Source organism: Parasteatoda tepidariorum, chromosome 9 (genome assembly GCF_982258835.1).
Source record: "Parasteatoda tepidariorum strain Cologne lab strain chromosome 9, Ptep-v5.0, whole genome shotgun sequence".
In the NCBI taxonomy this organism is placed as follows: domain Eukaryota; kingdom Metazoa; phylum Arthropoda; class Arachnida; order Araneae; family Theridiidae; genus Parasteatoda; species Parasteatoda tepidariorum.
This window is the reverse complement of record NC_141763.1, coordinates 54,090,781-54,113,343: the sequence shown is the minus strand read 5'-3', so window position 1 is coordinate 54,113,343 and position 22,563 is coordinate 54,090,781. Positions and strand designations below refer to the sequence as shown.

Genomic DNA, 22,563 nt, shown 5'->3' with positions numbered 1-22,563 from the left:
AATCGAGACATTCCAATATTGGTCTCTCGGTGCATGTTCTTATAGGACCCATGTTGAGCCAATTTTGAACCTAACAAGGGCTAAGGTAAAATTTTTGCAAAAATAGGCATATGCATATTTTTGTTTTTAACAACTTGGCAGCTATGTCCGTTGTATACTTAAAATTCATTTTCAGAAGAACGTTGATTTTGAATCTCTTTACACTAACACACAAAAAAAAAGCTAAAAATAGAATACTTTGAAATTCTGTATGTGGAGTTTGTGTAATGTCAGCTATGCTCCGAACTAAAAGCTAAGGTTAAAATGTGAATTTGTTATTTTTATCGTACTTTAACTAAGAAGGTTTAGAATTTTTCTTCAAAAAATCAATATTGAACCATATCTCATTGTATATATAAAATATTTTAAATAATCTAGTTAAACACTCAGGTCCCGATATTATTGACCTAGAAAAAATTATTTTGATATTTATGTATTGCTTTTTGTTGTAGGCATAAAAAAATTTGTAGTTTCTATGCTTAAATTTGCTCTTAATTTCAAAAAGTACTTAATAAATTTTTGAAGTTTACTCTTAGATTTACAATTTTAGAAGCCTTGCTTAACAAAAATAAAATTTGCTGTTTTCAAAAATACTCTGTCGAACTCAGTCGGATACCTTAAAAATTATGTAATTAAAACTTACGTATGTATTCTCATTGAAAATCCTTCTATATTTAGTTAAAGTTTTTTCTTTAATTTCTTTGAGGCACTTTTACTTCACTTCCAAAATTTCCTTCTTAACAATTTTAAATCCTTCTATAGAATGCCATCCAACTTGTGCAACCTGTGAGAGAAGCGGTGCAAGCAGCTGTGTTAGCTGTTGGAAAGGTAGTTTGTTAACTCATCTTGGAACTTGTGAACCCTATTGCCATAGAGGATACTTCCCTGCAAACGGACTTTGTCAAGGTTTCTTTGCTCATTTAACTTTTCCTATTGTAGCTATATAGAATAAATTTTTTTATATTATTAACTAAACTAAGTTTTTATAAGATTTTATCTCCCTAAGTCTCTTTTATGTTAAATTTCTTTATGAATGAAATGCATTTAGCTAGACACTTATTTTAAGCTAGTCCCAGTATTAAATATTATTTTTTCCCTGTTGAATATTTATCTATAGTGTTACTGTAGCAGGAAATAGTTGGGATGTAGCTTTTAAATTACTTAATTTAATTAATTTTAAAATAAAGTACTGATTACTATTAAAGTTACATAATTAAAACTTATACGTTGCATCTCTCAGAAATAAAAACTTTAAGAGAAAAAAGATGTACCTCAAACTGTAGCTAACCTGTTGGTGCAAAGATTTGGATCAGTTTACGAAGATTTGAATCAGTTTATTCAATCATATTTAAAAATACTGATATAAATTTACTAATTCAACTAATGAGTTTTAATTTAAAACTCTTTTACAATTTTTAGGCTTAACTTTGGTGTGTATTTTTATAGATTTAACTTCATCGTAAATGAAATTTTTCTTTTGAAATTTTAGCATGCAACTCTGATTGTCACCACTGCACTGATGCTTCGAAATGTCTCCAATGCAAAGGAGATTTGGTTTTAGAATTCGGAAAATGCGTCTGGACATGCACAAGTCATCATTACGTCGATGCAATTAGTCGCCGATGCAAAGGTCAAAACTATTCTGTTTCGCTACTTTAAAATGAAATTTGTGCGAATGATTAAAATAAAAAATACATATGTGTTCTTTAGAATGTCCGGAAAAATGCAGTTCTTGTAGGGGTCCATCAGACACTGATTGCTTGTCATGCGTTGATGGAAGTTTACTCGAAGATGGATCTTGTATTGACCACTGCTCCGATGGGTTCTATGAAAATGACGGTGTTTGTGAAAGTATGTAATTTTGATTTATAATGTTGTATGTTTATAAATCAATCGTTGAAGATTTTTATTGTAATGTTGTTGTAAGTTGTTACATATGGCTTTATTGGAAATATTAATCCATATACAATGTTCAGCTTAAAGTGGACATAAACAAGGAGTAAAATGGAACAAAATTACATTAACAAACAAAGAAAACACATGACAAACGCATATAAACACAAAAAGAACACATAGATAAAATTAAAGTAAAAAATATATATATACAGTGAAGAATGAAGAGTAGTCTTTACAGAGAGTTCGTGTGATCTCTGGCATCCCAGTAAAGTTCACAGAGATCACCCCGCTCTTGAGATTGTTTGTCCAGTAAAGGGCATACAAGCAAGTGGTCTGAGTTCATGGTTCCCGAATTGAAGATTCGGCACTCACTAGATGGAAGGATACTTATTCTGTTGAGGTGCTCTGCCAAGCAGTCATGGCCTGTTGAGAGTCTGAAGCTTGCCACAGCCTTCTTACGAGGACTGAGACAAAATTTCTTCCAACTGTTTTGGATGTTAGCCCAGGGTTTTCCGGTGGATTTTACTGCTTGGTTGTGCTTTAGGTCGGTCATAAGTTTCTCGAAAAATCGTTTTTTAAGGGAGTCTGGTGGAATCGGTTTATTACATTGTGGTTCGAGAGTCCCTTTCTTGGCTAGTTTGTCTGCCTTTTCATTGCCATTGATTCCCACAATGCTGTAATATTGTAATACTTCCTTTTAAATGAAATAAATGGGGGTTTTAATTCAAACAATTCGTCATGTAAATTTTTCTATGCTTAGTTTACCACTTTCAGAAATAGAGGCCTCTTTTTTTATGATTCTTCAATTGAGCAATATTTCATTATTTTTGACAACCATTTCATTATGAAATCTCGTGATTTCTGATGGAATACGAACTCTCAAATATTTCACGAAACTGCTTCCTCGCTTGTGTTCCATTCCAAAAGCTATACCTTCTTCCAATATTCTTTTCAACCTATTCCAATATTTTTTTATTTCTTTTTAAAACCACTTGCACTAAATGACGTCATGGTACAGACATTTCGTATCCCCAGAAAAGTGAACATAGTAACTCCTTCACTTTGGCGAAGTATTCGGATCATTTACCCAAAAAAAAGCATTTTCCACAAAAACGAAAAACATTACATAATCTTTGAGTACTCATTTTTTACAAAATTAATGTAATATACATCCTGCCTAAAGGCAACGTAAATACAGCAAATGTAAAAGATCTATTGTCGAAACCAATGAAAATAAAACCCCTAGAATAATTAGCAGTTTTTTTTTAAGAAACTCTCATTGTTTTCTTTTTTTAAGTAGTTAAATAAACATTTTTTTTGAATTAAAAATGCATTTTTAAAGATTTATTCAAAAATAGTTTTTAAAATTCTTGCACAACTTTTCTCATTAAAAACTCAAAGGAATGTTAATATTTCTTCAATTTTTAGCCTGTGATTTAAAATGCAAAACATGTTCGAGTTTAAACAAATGTACGTCGTGTGATCTGCCTCTTCTGCTATTAGATGGACAATGCGTTGATGACTGCGGCAATAAAAGGTTCGCTGATTTTGATACGTTGAAATGTGAATGTAAGTATTATTATTTGACTTTTAATGAAACTTGATATAAATGTTTTAATCAATTAAATGTCATTTCAGATTAGTATTCACATTTATTTTCTAAAATATATTACTCTCACAAAAATAATGAAATTTAAGAACATATTCATTTATTTAATAAATGAGAAGAACTTATTTTCTTTTACATGTCGGATTTTGTTCCGTATTTTCTAACAAGCAATCCAGCACCGTAAAAAATTCTGGATCAAAATACAATAAAAAGTAAAACTTTTCTCATTAAAAGCTTAAGAGGGTGTTGTGTATTTTTTCTATTTTTAGCCTGCGATTTAAAATGCAAAACATGCTCTAGCACATGCACTCAGGATGTTGGTATTTTTTACCTTAAAATGCATTTTTACCGGCACACGTTAAGGAGCAAAAAATCTGATATACCATAATTAATAAATATTGCTATAAAAATTACGGTAAAATATTTTACGATAAAAATTGATTTTACGGATAATGCATCTAAAGTGCCGGTATCTTATACTGAAATGCGATTGGAATTTTGTACAATGTGTTAAGAAAAATGTTTTCCCCCTGTTTTGTTTGAAAACAAATGTAGCCGAATCTTGCAACTGAATACTTATTTAATCTCGCCTTTTTTAAGGGAAAATTTGCAAGTCAGAAATTTTAAAGAATATTTCGTTCACCAAGTTTACCAAGTCTCAGCAATTTTATTTTTCTTTAGCAAAATAAAAGTAGTTATAAATAGTCATACAGTATTTACTAGCAAATACTGTATGACTATTTATAGTAACAGTATTGACCTAATACAAGTAGCCCTTCAATCTTATGTGTTTAATGTTATTAATCAAAAATATGTTTAAGAATTTTTATTCAAATTTTATGATTAAAAAAATTGTTAAAAGATTTAAGCTACGATTGGTATTTTTTCTCACCATCCTGATTTTTTCCATCTGCATTAATATTTGGTTTTAGTTTGTAGGTATGCATAAATTTTAAGAAAAACCAAAATCGTTAAAATTAATATTAATTTTTGCCACTTTACTATTAAAACTAGACTTTCTTTTTGATTTGCATGAGTTTTTTTTAGCTTGCTCTGAAGGGTGTCTCTACTGCACAACATCTGAGGAATGCGATTTATGTCAAAAAGGATATTTTTTGCTGGAAAGATTTTGTGTGAATTCTTGTCCTAACGACCTTTATGGAGATCCTGTCACAAGAATTTGTAGAAGTGCAGTATTCATTCCTTTAATATTTAAATACTAGTTACAATGGATTTTATGTATTAAATTTTATTTATTTATCAGATTATTTTGCATGAAAAGTTGTGAATCTTGCGTCAATGATTAAGTTACTTTAATCACTAAGTGGTTTGAAAAAGTGTTGACAAAAACTTGCGATCTTTAATAAAATAGTTAAAAATAATTGAAATCAGATAATGTAAGCGAAATCGGAACAGAAAAAATATACTGGAGTATTCTCGCTGCATGGAATATTATTTTGTGGAATATTTCGATATAAAAATTACGATTTGCAACTGGTAACACTTAATTTCGCATTCTATTTTTCTATATTTATTCGTTTATTTTGTTAATTTTTTCATCAAGTCAAGTGCGAACTAAAAAAAATGGTCTTGAGAGAGATAAATAAATTTTTCTACATTAATGGATAATTAAATGTTGTTTATGTTACGATCAGCCCCCCAGTGGACTGATTGTAAGGATCCGGTTCTCAGTAGAACACCGAAGTCAAGCATCACTAGCTGCGGTCAGTAAGCGGGTGGGTGACCACTTTTATCAGCCTGCTTAGGAACCGAAGGTGCGTGGTATCGCTCTTCGTTAAAATGTTCTACTGTAAAGTGCTCGACTGCGCCTGCAGGTCATCGGGCTATCAAATATGGGGAGCCCTCCCCTCTGCAGAGGATTACAATTGTGATGGTATGTCTTCGGATCATGCTCAGGGATATTTCCCAGACCGTCGCCAATAGCCCATTGTTTAGGTCTAGTGCAACGTAAATAAAGTCTATATTATAAGTCTAGTGTAAATAAAAAATAAATCTTACCTACCTATCTATTTAAAATGATAATAAAAAGTAAAACAAAATGCGAAAAAGCATTTAAAATTGCAATAATTTTCGGGCAAACTGGAATTTCAAAAACAACTCGCGTTAAATACATAAATGGAAATTTTACATCAAATTTAAACCCTGTTGTTGCATTTCAGCTGGCTGTGGATCACCCGGATTGGTATTTTTTTTACGATTAGTTTAATAGTTGATAATTTTCGAAAAAGTAATCAAATCTCTTTTTTTTTATTTCATCGTAGTCCTCTGTACATTTTTTCTACACTACTTTGTAATTTCAAGTTTCTAAGCCTACGAATTTTACGCAACAAAATAAAATGCAACATAAAACAAAAAAGTGAGAAGAATTTTAAATACATTTAGAATAAAATATTGGAAAACGCTTAAATTTGAATCTCCAAATTAGAATATTGAAAAAAAATCTAGTCACGGTCATACACAAAAGGAGATCTTTCAGCACGTCAAATTTCAAATGTGTAGTTGTACACCCACGAACTACAGAGCGACCCTCATAGTATTTCTTTACTGTAAGTTTAATAAGTAATAATCATTAGTCATACTGTAAGTTTAATAATTAATAATTTCTTTACTGTAAGTTTAATAATTAATAATTTCTTTACTGTAAGTTTAATAATTAATAATTTCTTTACTGTAAGTTTAATAATTAATCATAATTAATAATCATCGAACTAATTATTGATCGTCATTTTTTTATCCCATTAAACACACATCTGCAATTTTAAGTTTATTAGCCATACTGTTTTTGGGCAGCAAAATACTCAAAACAGCGACTTTTGCGATTTTTTAATAAGAGAGATACTACACATTTAAATTATTTTATTTATAATAAAAAAAACAATCGTCATTTTTAAAAGAATTAAAATCGTGTTTAAATCTAAATATTTCAATCACTATGTTTTTTTTGTAATCAATGTATTTAGTGATAAGAAATTAGTATACCTTTTTTTACATCTTATTAATTCTCCTTTTTTTCAGATTTTACTGATGTTTCGAAACTGATGGTTGAGAACAGTGTTATGCTTCAATTAGGGCATTCCCTTTTGATTACAACAGACTTACTCAATTTGTCCAATGCTACATTGGAAAAATTATTTATTATGCTAGCTGACCGTCCTAAAAATACACAGCTTTTAAAAATTTTAGACACAGGTAATATTGTGGAATTAAAAACTGGAGACAACTTTACTTCCAATCAACTCCAAAATGGCTGGGTGTTTTTCAAGCATCTCAATGGATTACCCATTCAAGGTATATTACGACCTTTTTAATAAATATTTCAAACCCAAACACAAAATTCGTAATATAAAATTTAGAGTTCAAAATTATTTTTCCAAATAATTAAAAGGAAATAAGAAATATACCATTGTTGATAAAGCAGATATTTTTATTAAATGAAACAATGGTTTAACACTAGATTGCCCTAGGAAGTCATTGTGACTGCTTTTAAATTTCAATTAGAAAAATAATGATGTATATAATGACACAATTTCTTAGAATTTTGTACAACATATAATTTTTTCAATATGTTAATACTTACTAAAGCTTGTTCCTTGTTATATAACTGTATATAATATGAAAAATATTAAAAATTAATTTTAAAAAAATTTCTTTACACATTAATTATTCTTTCACTATTCAGTCATTTTGGCTGCTTTTGGGAAATATAGGTATATATATACTAAGTTTCAACTATGCTCTAGTGTTCAACTGTGCATATGAATCCTAAGGCGAAATTTAATAAATTTAAGTACTTAATTTTAGAGAATTAAAAAGTTAACTGAAGTAACTATTTAATCAAACTTAGTATTTATGCAAATTTCTAACGATATTTTATTGTAAAATTTAGTTTTTCTTTCATATAAAATACTGAATTTTTTTTTTCTCTAACCGTTTTCCTGGTAAATCCCAGATATAATGACAATAAGAACTTTAATTTATCAATTAGGGTTCTAATTATTGTTTTTTAATTACTATTTTTATTAATACAATTAACGAACGTTAATCTTATAATGATGTTTATTTCTAACAAGTAATACATAAGTAATATAATGTCACTACAATTTCTTTTCCTCTATGAAACTTAAAAGTAACAAAAACTGTTAAAATTTTTAAAGATTCTCTTACATTATTTCAAGCAAAACGAAGTCTTTTGATGTGAACATGCTTTCAAATTTAAATCATCAAAGTTTTATATAGTATAAATGAATGTTGAAAATAAACTAAATCAATAAAATAAAATAAAATTACGAAAGTAAAACAAAAATAATGGCCTCGGTTGCTTTATTCACGTTGTTTTGCATCATTCAGACGTTCCAATATATACCAATATATACAAAATATACCATTTTTTTTAATAAACTATATCGTTCAATAAATGCTTTAAAATATAACCCAGCATAATTTTATTTAATATTAATTTTATTTAATATTAATTTTATTTAATATTAATTTTATTTAATATTAATTTTTTAATACTTAAATATTTTTTTAAGATCTAAACATAAATTAAAAGATGGCATAAAATATTTCAGTTCATTTACAAATTCGGAGAAGATGTTCACTGAAACAAATATACTTATGAACACACTTCAGTATATAGAAATTCTTAAGTTTTACTTACAAAAATACAAATCAAGCAATGTTGCTCACTATTATTGATTGATTTTCGTTTTTGAAAATATTGTCCGTTGAATTTGTTGAAGGATCAACTTTGATTCAACAAAAAAAATTTACTTTTACTAATTATATATATATATATATATATATATATATATATATATATATATATATATATATATATATATATATATATATATATATATATATATATATATATATATATATATATATATATATATATATATATATATATATATATATATTATATATATATATATATATATATATATATATATATATATATATATATATATATATATATATATATATATATATATATATATATATATATAATAAATAATAATAATAAAATAATTTAAAAAAGAAAACTCTTAATGGGGGAAACCAAAAGTTTTCCTCAGGACACATCTTTTGGTATAGTTTAATGCGATATTTCTGAATATAGAACAATTGTCCTAAGATAAAAATTATTCTTTGTAATGTGTCTATATATATATAAGCATTTAACTTATATATTTTCTCGCAATAGGAAAACTGAGTTTTATAATTTCTAATGGCCACACTGTCAGTGATGAAATCATTTTGCCTATACATGTAGTCTCTGAATTCCCACCAGTCATCGAGCAACTACAATATATTGTAGTACCTGATGAATCAACAATTATCATAAATTCCTCATCATTACATATCGATGATTTGGACAACATACAAGATATTACGTTGAAAGTTATTGAAGGCAAGTAGAAATAATTGTTTCTTTTCTCTGTAATGAATAATTTATTTCATGCTTTGAAAAATTTAAATATATATTTGATTAATTAATGTTAACAATTAGATTGAATTCAATCATATGATTTTGCATCTAAACAAAGAAAAATCTATATTTAAGCAACTAATTTTTATTTTATTTTGTTGAAAGTAACAGCGTTACAGGCTGCTACGATGTTTAGAGTACAAATTAAAAGTAAAATAACTTTCTTTTATTCATTTTCTTGTGATGTCATTTTTTCAAATTATCCCATTAGAATAATTTGTAGATAATCGATAATTTACATTACTAAATATGTAGTTTAAGATCATTTTTTCTCAGCTCTATAATATATTTTAATAAGATACGATATGTTTTCAAATAAAATTTTTATTATTAATTTTTTCTTGTTTATCAGGACCTTGCAATGGAGTTTTAATACGTTTGCCTGATGAGAAAGAAATGTCTACAGTTCCTTATAAAGATTTCTCGCAGAATCAACTTGCATTTAAAAGTTTGAAATCTGACAAGGTATCAGAAGGAAATATACTTATACAAGCCTATGATGGTTTTAATACAAAACTACTTGATTTGAAAGTGTTTGTGGTGCCCAAGGTATGTGGTGTTTGTCTTAAATAAATAAATAAAATGCTCACATATGTGTTTCTTATATCATCCTCTTTTGCGCATAGGAATAATTAATAGATTCGGAAAAATCATACAATTCAGCTAAATGTTCACCAATAGTAGATTTTGCTACCAAACGTTAAAATATTAAACGAATAAAATAAAAATAATGATGTACAAAAATTTAATAAAACTATTAGTAGATTACTAATCATTTATCAGACTCTTCGGCTATTTGTAAAATAAATCTAAATTCAACGGGAAAAAATGTTAATCATATTTTTTTCTTTGAAAATAAATTTTTATTGTACGATCTCGGAAAAATCGGCTCTAAGTTTAACTATAATATTGGGATCTTGAACCATGATAAGGGACAAATTTACTGCTACTTTAAAATTGCGTTAAATTAAGCCATAGTTTCGTTCAAGTTGAACCATAGTATAGGGAAATCAAGTTTAAAAAATACGCTAATAAGATTAAACTTAACACCTTATTACGGTTGATATAAATTAGAACAATGTTGTGGTTCCTTAATGTTTAACAGAGTGCTCAAAAACTATTACTCATTTTATAATAATAGCCAAATATTTCTTAATTCGAATTTCTCTTCAGAAACTTTTTACAAGGGATTACTATCTTTACTACAAATATTTAATTTATTATTTTTTTAAAAATTGAAAGAAAACGATGCTTTTATTAATCGGTTAAATATATTTTTCAGCAGAACATGTTAGAAAGGGAAATTCTTCGTGATTTCCCAAAAAATGAATCCAACTAAGATAAGATATTGTTACTCACCAAGTTAATCATCTTTGTTTCTCTTTCAAATTTTCAGGACAAAAAGAAATTATTTGTTGCTCGCAATAACCCACTTTACATCACGGCAGGTAATGAAATGAAACTAAATAATAAGTTACTGCTCACTGTTGGAGATAACTTATATCCTAGCAATACCCATTATCATGTACAATACTCAATAGGTATGTAGACATTAATCACTATTTGATTATGATTATAAACCCTAAATATTATTGGAAGTTACACAATGTATAATTATTTTTAAATAGGAACTTTCTACAAGAAGAAATCTAAATTAAATACTGAAAGTCAAGATGAAAATATCATTGAATTGAAATCATTTTCACAAGAGGATATTGATTACGAAAACATTTACTATTATCACCCAAACACGAGTGTTTCAAACGCTATAATTAATTTTATGGTAAGATTTTTCCCTCTATTGTAAGAATAACGAATACCAATCATTTTTCATAAATACCTATCAAATGGAATACTTGTAAAATAGACGCTTTCAGAATTTGTGTGCATTATTTCAAATAAATGAAAAGTAGAATTTTAAACTTTTTCTTTTGTGTGAACGAAACCTTAATGGCGTTTTAAGGCTTTTCTTTTTTATCGAATGGGAGGAATCAATGTTTTATTAGTATTGCATTAAATAATTTGTATTGAATTTAATACATTTTTATAGCATTGCATTTAATATAGAAATGTGACAAGAGAGGAATATGATCAAAAACTCACATTTTTCGTTTACAAAATTTCACACAAGACACCAGCATTGCTGGCAAAATCTTAAACACGTTCTCTGGAAGTAAGTTCCTTAAAGTTTGAACTTCTCTGATGATATTTCTTCGACTGATGACCATATTTTCTACTGATTAACTTTCCAATTTTTCCAAATATTGGATGTACTTCTAGACGTAGTTTAAGCTAATACCATAAAGATTTTTTTTAATTATCTTTTTATTCTAAATTTGAACATAGATAGAAATCAATTCCTTTTTCAACAATCTGTAAAATCCGGAAAAAAAAACATGAATGATTAAGTCAAGGCTTAATCAAAAATTCTAAGACTATAAAATTTAGATGTCTGCAAATTAAAAGCCATTCCTCGCCAAGAAGAATAATTTTTAATTTTTTTCTTATATTACCAATTCCAATTTTAATGAAATTCAAATTTCAGATACCTACACTTGACAAACAGAGCTATGTAAAAATTCTGAACAAGAAAACTTAAAAATTTCAGAGACAAGGCGTCCTAATTAAGTTACAATGTCCGTATTGGAAATAAGTTCAAATTTTAAAAAACTTCATTTAGATAACTTTTACTTTGTATAGCTTTAACTTACGTGTTAATAATGTATTATACATGTCTATTAGCAAATAGAAGAAAATATATATCTTGAGAAAAACGAATAAAGTTTTTTCTCTGAGAACTTGTATTGGGTTTTGAAATATTAGCTATTTAAATGCATGAAATAACTCAAAATGGTTCGATTATTTTTATGCATTTTCTTAATGCAAATTTTGCGAGATCGAATTGTTCGCATATTAGACTTAATACTGTTCAGGATCAGTTTCAAACTACTCTCTTAAAATGAAAGAGTTATTTCCCCTACTCAAAAAAGAGTTAAATTTTTTTAACTCAACTTGAGTGAAATACATTCTTATTTGAGCGAAATTCTTGCTTTGCGTTTACTCAAACTTGAGTGGTATTTATTAAACAATATTTGAGTGCTTTTAGATCAAACTTGAGTGATTTATTCATTATTCAATTGTGTGCGAGCTATAAGCTGGAATTTCGATCGTTTTATTTCAAAAAGCAAACGATAATAAATCTAATAAAATTTTTATGTTCTGTGATCTAAATAGATTATGTCTTCGTTTTTATTTTACGTTTAATTTTTTTTTCTGGAGAATATGTCATTTAATATTTTGAATTAAGAAGAATTAAAACAATTTTAGTTCACAACGGTATTTCTGAAGAAGACGCTGTTTTACTTTTTAGTAAGTAGATATACCTTGTTGCTTTTATTTTGAAAATAATTTTATTTTGAATGTGTTATATACACATTCCATTTAAATTAGCTGTTTTTCAGCGTTTCTCAATAAAATATTATTCATTTAAATTATTTGTCAAAAAAATTTATTAAAATTGAAAGTGTTAATTGTGGATGATTATGGAATATTAAAAAAATCTGATTCCATGCTAGAATCTTTGTCAAAGCATGTGGGAATATATTATATCTGATAAGAGTTTTAGAATTTTTTCAGATTTCATATTAAAGTTTTAACATTTTATTTTAATATAATAAATTTATATCCCTGTTTTAGTTTTTTGATGTATAATTTTGGTACAAAACATTTCTGGATAATTAATTTCATATCATTCCATACTTCTTTTATAAAAGATATTTAGGAAATTATTGTTAATACAGTCTATAATTGCTGTTATTTAAATTGCTTTCTATTAATAAAGTTGACTGTCTTTAATTTATGAAAGTTCACCTTTCCAATATCCATTAATTCAAATCAGAATCTTCTGATGTTCAATGCATTTTATTATAAATATATCATTCAAAGAAAAAGTGTAAAATATTATATTTAAAAAAATAATGCAGTATTTTGAATTTTTCTGCTTTTATCCTGCTTTTAACGTTTATTTAATTGGAATTCAGAATTAATACTATCTTCGTATTTCATAAAGTATTTATCACATTATACAAACTATTTTTCCTTTGTTGCTAGCATAAAAGTTCTTACCCCTTTTCTTCAAGTTCAATTTTCGAGGCAAAATTGAAAATGCAGAATTAATATTTAATTAAAAGTACAATGCTAATTAAAGTATTTGAAAATGCAAATAAATTAAAATTTTTCAATAGTTATAGATTAATAGTAAAAAAATTGGAGCAGAATTAGAAATGATATTTATTATGAAATATAGTTCAATTTGAATTTATATACCTACATCCCAGATGAAAATAAACTCAAAACTGAAGTAATTTCGTAGTTTTTCTAGAGTTAACTGCAAATTTTCTGTAGTGCAATCTTAACTGTAAAAACTGCAGTTATTTTGCAGCTAATGAGAAGTAATTTCTCAGTAATTTATTTCGAAAAAACTTTTAGCTATTGTCTACAAAATTACTGTAGTTTAAGTGAGGTCACTTTAAAATCATAAATTTAGAAAAAACTGAAACTTTAAATCCGTGGTCATTCTGCAGTAAATTTGAAATAATTATGCAGTCATTGTTTCAGAAGTATACTTTCTGATGAATCTGCAGAAAAACTGCAGTTACTTGGCATTGTTGTAAAATTGAAAGAGATTGATGTCTTCAATCTTGTTTTCCTGGCTGGTATATTAAATTTTTATAAAGTTTTTTCTTTTTGATTATATATTAATTTCTTACAATTAGGTAAAAATTCTAAACATATATATTGATGACGGAAATAACGTACGCTATCTATATTCACAATAGTTAAAATTCATAAAATACATGCTTGATTTATTTGATGTAATTATTTATAATTCATAAGCGATACAATTTAATTAGTTTAAAATATACCTAAAATTAGGTATTTAAATATTTCTGTATTTTAATAATTTTATTAAAAATGTCGTTTTTATAAATTTTTGTTATTTATTTCTTTTTGACTTAAGAAAACTATGTTTGAGCAAAGTTTATGGTAAAAACAATATTAAAGTAAAGTCAAGTAGTTAATGTTAATTAGTTATTTCTTTTATTCGAATTCATACTAAGCTAGGATTATTGCAGAACAAAAATTATACTTATTTTTTTCTAATCGAAACAAATATATAGTTTGGATTTTAAACAAATTTATATCAAAAGAGTTTGCAAAATTGAGTTTGAAAAAGGGTGTTTAATCCAGATTTTTTAGCTTCAAACTTCTTCCTCAAAAATTAATTAATTTCACTTAGTTTCAGAAATTTGTCTTAAAAAAATTTAGGCAATTTAAAACAATATTCCCAGGGGCCCCCATCAGGGGGGAAGGTGGGCGCACGATGCGCCCACTTAAAGCTTGGGGGGGGGGGGAATTTTTACACTAAATAAAACGAATAGTTTGGGGGGGAATTTAGACGAGAGAATTTTTTTTTAAGTACATAAATAAAAGAAGCAACATAGCACTATTTCGAACAAGTTAACATGGAAGGGGAAAGTTAGCAAAAAAAAATTTTTTTTGGGGGGGGGGATGAATGCGCCCAAGTGCTTGGGGGGGCACTGAATATACCTTTTTTATTGCTTGAAAATAAAGCTTTTTGTTCGAAAAAAAATAACTCATAGTATTTTCAATTGAACCTAAATGAGCATAATATTTATAAAACTGCTTACTTTAAAAATTCGTTTAGGGCTCCTTACTTTTAAAAATTAAACTTAAAAGAAAAATGACGAAACTTAAGGGAAAGAAAAAAAACTCAAATCTTCAGTGATAAGGAATGTTTCATTAAAAAAAACTCGTAAGTAATAATGCATTTAATTGTTGTTTTACCGTATACAATCAAAACAATTGGATAACCATAAAATGCTGCTATTCAAACTGTCAACTCTGAAAAAAAAATTTTAACTGTGTTTTCACATTATTTGATTTAACAAATGAAAACTTTATCCTCGCCAACGAGACCCAGCTTATGAAAGTAATTAGTTCTTTGTAGCCGTCTTGACACAGGACTGTAGCCTAGAGGGTTAATCGGACAATCTCACGACAGACGGGAAGCGAGTTCGAATCCTCAGGTTACACAGAGTCGATGCTCACAGCGAAAACTTTCAAAAGTACGATACTATCTAATTCGGTATTCAAGTTCAACAATCATTAAGATAAAAAGAAAATTCCTATATAAGGCTTTCATTCAAAAGGAATTTTTGTAAACTAAAACTATAGTATTTTCCATCGCTTACGATAGATGGCACCACTAAATACAAACATTTTGTATATTAACAATAAAAATTTTGACTGCAATTTACTGAAAATCGCTCAAATACGAGTTAAAATCACTCAAGTTTGAGTGAAAACGATCCACTCAGGTAATACTGAAAGTCACTCAAACTCGAGTGAAAATAACTCAACTTTGAGGGAAATTTTTTTCACTCAAATTGAGCTATTTCCATATAACTCTATCACTTGAGTGATTTTAACTCATGATGAGAAGGCCGGTTTTTTCTAGATGAAAGAGTTAAATAGCACTCAAGTTGAGTTATTTTCACTCGTTCTTTTTAAGAGAGTACCAAAATTCTTTTTTATAAAATTACTTCACTCAAATTTGTTATTGTTTGTAAATAAACTGAACTATAAAAATGTATTATTTATTGCAAATAGGTTAAAAACAGTGACTCGCAAGAGGAATATAAATTTGATTTCGAAGTTTTTGTTTTGAAACCTGAAACAAGTCAGTCGAATGTAACGAACCAGTTTGGAATGATGGTAGGAACTAAATTTTGCTTAAAATCTTTTGAAGAAATATGGTTTAATGCTTATTTCTAATAGTGTCTAAAATTTATTTACAGGTTTTGCAAAACCACCCCGCAACGATAACTAATGATCATCTCTTAGTACATATTGATGGAATACCTTCAAACGACATTGTTTACATGATCACTAAAAAACTACTAAACAGTGAAGGAACTCTTGAAAATACTGATAAACCAGGTGAAAGAATACAATCTTTCACGCAAAAAGACATCAATGATTTAAAAATTGTTTACCATCCTCCACCGTTAGTCGCCAGTTCTGAAAAAGAATTCACTTTCAAGTTCGTTGGTAAATATTTCAGAATTATTTGTTTTATTACTAGTTGCATAGTTTAACGAGTAATAGAAGCTGTTAAATCTGTAAACCTTGCAAACACTGACCCTCTAAGAGAAATTTACACACTTTGAATTGAAAAAAATTACTTATATATTTAAAACTCTGAAAGTTGGGCAACTGAACAATGTCTTCAAAGTAAAACTCTTTCTCACGTGCGTCCAATGTTTTTCTTAAGAGTTGGTAGGTCTAAAAATATACATATTGATTTTAAACGCCTTTTTTTCAAAACTGGCAATTTTTTTTCTTCGATACCTTTTTTTTATCAAACTTTTGCTTAAACTGCAGTGAAAATTATTTATTTTCATTTAAAAAAATAGAAATCGTTGAAGTAATCGAGTAGTAAAAAGAAACCGTTCATGAAACTTTTAAAAAAATGATTGTATAAAAAAGAAGAAGAAAAACAACAATTTTTAAGTTTCAAAATTTAATATTCTTTGTTTGTATGGAAATTACTAGGCAACTTATATTATATATATATATATATATATATATTATGCATACTTTAACTTTTTATGGTTTTATTTCATATAAATATTATTAAAAAACCACAATACATAATACACTATCCTTATTAAATTTCTAATACTGGATGCTTCGCAATCCTCATCCTCAATTTTCACTGTTAGGAGTAAAAATAAGGTGATTGCGAAGTCATTAAGGGGTCCCCAATAAATATATTTGCGAAAGTAAAACCTAAAACCTTATCAAAATCTAAATTATTGTAGAAGTCTATGGGACAAGTCATCAGTCTTTGAGGTAGTTATCAATTAATGTGGAATAAAAAAAGAGCATCAAAGTAAAAGTAAAGAGACATGACTATTAGGAAAAGTATTCTTTAATTTTCATACTGTAAATAAATAACAATTTTTTCTCACTTGAATATTGATTCTTAACCCCTATTGTGTGCATTTTCTATGAACCCTTAAAATATATATATTAAAGGCAGTGATTAAAGAACAGCCGACATTATTAATTCCTCTTCTAGACCTTCGAAAAACAACTTTACTAGTCATGTTTTGGATTTAGTTTTAGGTTAACCTAATTTATTGCTTTTATGTGTTTGCTGACCATAAACACTTAACTGATTAACTGCACCGTTTTAAGAGAGAAGTAGAAACTAATCGTCACAATGATATTTTTCAGTTATTGATGCCATAAGTGAAGTGCAACTTTCACCAGTTCAAGATTTTGTGATTACCATCACTCCAGCGTCAGATGTTTTTACATCTCCAGCATCTTCCATAACTCATAAATCCACTGTTCATGTTCGCCAAGGTGAAATTGCTAAACTAGGACCACAATGGTTGACAACTGATGGACATGAAATGCCTGAAGATCAACTTGAAGTTGTTCTCATTAATGCTCCTCAACATGGCAATCTTGTTCAAATCACTGGTGGTACAAGAATTGAAATTGGAGAAGGTACATAGGTATTTTTTAAATACATCAGCTTTCTTTTCTTAAAAGCTATGATAAGTTGTTTTTTTTTTTTTTTTTTTTTTTTTTGTAAGCGAGCATTTTTATTTTTAACGTTATATCACTTTTCATACCTGGACCTCTTGATGTTTGAATATTTCGCCTCCGGACTTTTCAATCTCCATATGTTTCACCACAATTGGTAGTTATTAATTATCATAAATTAAGAACAATTACTACTTTAAATCATAAATTGGAGTTAATTTCCTCCCTTCTTTAATTGAGATAACAAATGGCTGTAATTACTGATATATCTACTAATCTTTAATTTTAGTTATAACTCTTAATAATTAATTAAAGATCTAACTAATTATCATAAGTTACAGTTAGTTAACTAACTTAACTAAATACATTTGTGAAACCCAAAAATTGAAAAAATAAATAAAATGACCAGTACCTAAAACATGAAACAGTGAAAGTGAGCGATTTGCAGCATTAAAAGTTTATTATCCCTTAATCACAACTTCTCAATAATATTAAGATCATTAATATTAAATGCTATAAAATTAATTAAGAAATTTCTGAAATAAATCTGTAGCGTATCTACCACTACAAAATTACAACTATAATTCACTAGTATATAAGACATGTTAACTCGACTCTATGTCGGGGTACCTTTTCATAGATGACGGTTGACATGGTCTGTAACTACTCTCCCCACATTGGTGACCCGGACGTGATGTGAACACGCCTACCTTGGCAAAAAAAACGCCCACTTTGATCTGGATACGCCTACATCGGCAGTAACGCCTACTTCGTTGGATGGTCCACATTGAACAGTTGACTTGCTACTTGTGACTGCATCATTATCCACCTCCTCACGCAGTTGCTACTCAGTCTCATCTCGATCACACACAACGTCGGCTTGCATACTTGTGATTACTCGACTGCTAACGGCAACAGAGGAGCGACTACGACCGTGAAGTTAATACACCTCTCACATTAAGCACTCAAAAAAATACGGTGATCTTAATACAGCTCTCCCGGCTTCGCACAAAACAGCAATGAATCAACTAGTGGCATCCATTCATCGAATTCTATCATAGCTATAATTCTGGTGGGGGAGTACTGTAGCGTATCTACCACTACAAAATTACAACTATAATTCACTAGTATATAAGACATGTTAACTCGACTCTATGTCGGGGTACCTTTTCATAGATGACGGTTGACATGGTCTGTAACTACTCTCCCCACAAATCCTTCCATAAAATTTTTGTCTCATTTAAAAATAAAAGTTAAAAAACTGGAATATTCGAAGGATTGGAAAAATCAAAGCGTCAAAGAAAACTATCGAAATATAAAATTATTTCAGATTTCAAAAAATTTTAAAAAAATCCAAAATATTAGTTTAACATAATTATTCTATTCATACCTAAACAAATTGAAAACATGGGTTTTAGACACTGCAAAGGACTACTTTATTTGAGTTGGACTTGAAATTAAAAAATACATTTAGTCCCTTAGCACTTGATATGGGCTGAACTGATAAAATTTGGACTTGAAAGTAAAAAGGCTACGTTAACGACCTCTCATAACACTTAATCTGGCTGTCGCTGATGAAATTTAGTACTTGCTAATAAAAAACGGCTACATTAACAATTCAAACACTCAGATACGGGTTGGAATACATATAATTCTGGTCTTGGAAGCAAAAAAAGCTACATTAACATTCTTAACACTTGATATGAGCTGCCAATGATGAAATTTGGTAGATAAATATTTGAAAGTAAAAAAAGCAGCATAAACAACCTGTTATGGGCTGCCAATGATAAAATGTGGACTTGAAAGTAACTAAGGCTACAATTAATACCCCTAACTTTTAATACTGGCTACCTTTGATAAACTTCGTAATCGTAAGGCACTAATACTCAATACTAGCTATCATTGAAAAAACTTGGAACTTGGAAACCAAAAAGGCTGCCCTGCATCTTATGATTAAAAAATTTTAAGGAAAATAGTACTTAAATTATTTTTTCATGTCGAACAAATAATTTCTGAAGACTCATAGTGCATTTTTAAAAATGTCAGTAAAACGCAACTGAGGAAAGTAATCAGTAAAAAAAAAATTTCTTTGTTACACAATTTTTAAGGCAATGATTCCATTAATTTCTTGGAAATGTTTTGCAGAAGATGGTTTTGCATATTCATCTATTGTAAATGATATGTACTACGAACATGATGGTTCCAACAATATACACGACAATGCAGTATTCTCCATTATGGGTGGAAAGCAATCTACATTAAACAGTGTGATATTTGAAATTCGACTCAACGATGTAGAAAGTCCAGTAATCCTTGATTCCACGACACTCATGGGATCAATTGTTGAAGGTGCGTTTTTTTCTTAAAGTTTACACCCTTATTGCAATAATTAATTATTTGTATTTATATAAATATACATTTAAACTTATATACTTTGAAATAATTTTAAATTTGACTGATATATTCTTTTTCAGCATATTTCCTTATACTAATTCAAGTTATTACTAGAAAAAAAAATATCAGAATTTATGTTGGTATAATTTATAACTACATAATTAGATAAATTTACTAATTCAAATAAATTCGTCTAGTAGAATTTCAAAGCTTTGATTTTATGTTTTAAGAGAATATTATATGTTAATTTTGTTATCCAAATTAATATAAAACATAATTAATGAGCAAGTAGTTAAATGGTCTAATGGTAAATAATAAACTTATTTAATAATAACCTACTGTAATAACTGTAAAATAATGTAATAATTTATAAATATATAATTTTTACATTTTAAGCAGTTGTTGACCATAGGGCATTGTAATTATTTTAACAATTGTTAATTACAATCATCTCTCATTAGAACTACTTATTTATAAAGACGCAAATATTTTTTAAACATGGATCACAGAAACAGAAGCGTAACAAACAAGAAAAAAAATTTGCTAATTTATATGCATATGCACAAAGAATCAAGTGTTATTGTTTGGAGTTTTCATTATATTAACTGGTTAATTTGTAAACAAATTAACCATTCAAATAATAATCGGCTATTAAGGGAGAATAACGGTTTGTTCTAATTGCTAGAATTCAAAAAATATGTATTGCAGTGAAGAGTTAAAATGATTATTTTTGTTCATTGTTTATCAATTTTATGTTTAGAGCTCATTATAAATTTTTGTTGAGATAGAGTTTGGTTAACTATAGTACACGAAAAAAAATGCTGAAATAACCGTACAGTAGTGACATTTCTGGTTAGAAAAACCATAAATCTGCTTAATGAAAGCAAGTGTATTTAAACCATTCATTTGGAAATTTTTTCCGTTCACATGGTAACGGTTCATCAAAAATTGCAGTTTTCAAATTTATAGTTTTTATTACAACACATTTAGTAAAAAATGCAAAACTGAAAAATAAATTTAACCGAATAAATTGTATTTATGCCATGCTGCAAGCTATCATGATAAAATTACCAAGTTTTACCACATTTTCCAAATTTTATCACGTATTAAACCCCCATATTTTTCAATACATTTCAAGATCATATCAAATTTCAATATCAAAATCATAACCAAAACGTTTCGGTAAAAATTACCGAGATATTTAGTATTTCAATGGACCCAAAAACATGGTAAATTTTACCATATTCTTGCAGTTTTGACCTTACTTTTTTTTCCGTATTTAAATAGAATTTCAAAGCATAATAAACTGAAAAGAGGAACTATTTTATTAAATAAAGTTCTATCTAGGACTTGGTGTAAATTTGTTAAACTTTAAATATTTATTATCATTTTCATAATATATATTGTCACACTATTTTTATTTTGTTTAAGAGACTTGATGCTCCCGTTTTTTCTTTCTTGTGAATATTCTAGGCAAATCGCTAAATATTTTGAGGCATCATTTGGCCTTCACGGACTTGGTGTCAGGAGATAAAGATATTATGTTCACATTGATAGCTTCGCCAAAACATGGAATACTGGAGAAAAAAGAAAATGGTCTTTATTACGCGTTAAATCCCAAAGATCAGTTTTCTCAACAAGATATCAATGAACAAATAATACGGTAAGTATTAACTTACAGTCACAAAATTAAATACCTGTAACACAAAAATTAAATACCTGTAAGTATTAACTTACAGGTATTTAATTTTTATTCTTAATTTTCGTTAATAAGAATTAACGATATGAGTTTATTAATACTTGGTTTTGAATGAACAATACAGATCGGGAATGATCTATGCTTTAGTGACGTAACAATATAATAAACTAATTTTAAATAAATATACGTTTCATCTCTAAATTTTTAATTAAATTTGTTAGAGTTTCTTAAATATTTTTATCAAGTAAGCATAAATCTAAGCTTCAGAATTGCTCAAAGAGCTTTTTTTTAATAATACCCTTTTAAATTAAAAAAAAAAACTATTATATTTCACAGAGAAAAAAACTATGGTCAAATTAACATACTGTGTGGTAATGACAACTTTGTTTAAAAAATTCATAATTCTGGATAATGTGTAATACCAAAATATACAGTATTTAAACCATTCATTTGCTAATTTTTATTCGTATACCATTTGCGTACCACATTTTATTTTTTAATTTTAACAAAACCATTGTCAAAGAGTTTCGGTAAAAATTGCCGAGCTTTTTAGTGTTCACATAGAGCCAAAAATACGGTAAATTTTACTATATTCTGGTAGTTTTGACCATACTTTTTTCCCCTCAGTGCAAATACGAAACGTTAAACTGATAGGCAAGTAATCCTTCAAGTGCCTTCATTACCCTCAAAGTAAAATTTCTCAGTTTACTGTTTAACTCGGTTTATTATTGGTTCCTTGAACCATAATACTGTGAAAATTGACAGCAA

General features: G+C 27.8%; 1 protein-coding gene across 1 annotated transcript in view; it reads left to right on the top strand.

Moving 5' to 3' along the window:
* Positions 1–22,563, top strand: part of LOC107444379 (extracellular matrix organizing protein FRAS1) — a 97,385-nt gene that overhangs the window by 25,108 nt on the left and 49,714 nt on the right. The window contains exons 17-31 of the mRNA XM_087151848.1: positions 802–945; positions 1,529–1,669; positions 1,750–1,890; positions 3,364–3,504; positions 4,592–4,732; positions 6,581–6,853; positions 8,775–8,981; positions 9,412–9,608; positions 10,456–10,600; positions 10,688–10,842; positions 15,753–15,857; positions 15,941–16,193; positions 17,385–17,663; positions 19,848–20,051; positions 21,570–21,759. Coding sequence (XP_087007974.1) covers positions 802–945; positions 1,529–1,669; positions 1,750–1,890; positions 3,364–3,504; positions 4,592–4,732; positions 6,581–6,853; positions 8,775–8,981; positions 9,412–9,608; positions 10,456–10,600; positions 10,688–10,842; positions 15,753–15,857; positions 15,941–16,193; positions 17,385–17,663; positions 19,848–20,051; positions 21,570–21,759 — 2,716 coding nt within the window. The remainder of the gene's footprint in view (positions 1–801; positions 946–1,528; positions 1,670–1,749; positions 1,891–3,363; positions 3,505–4,591; positions 4,733–6,580; positions 6,854–8,774; positions 8,982–9,411; positions 9,609–10,455; positions 10,601–10,687; positions 10,843–15,752; positions 15,858–15,940; positions 16,194–17,384; positions 17,664–19,847; positions 20,052–21,569; positions 21,760–22,563) is intronic.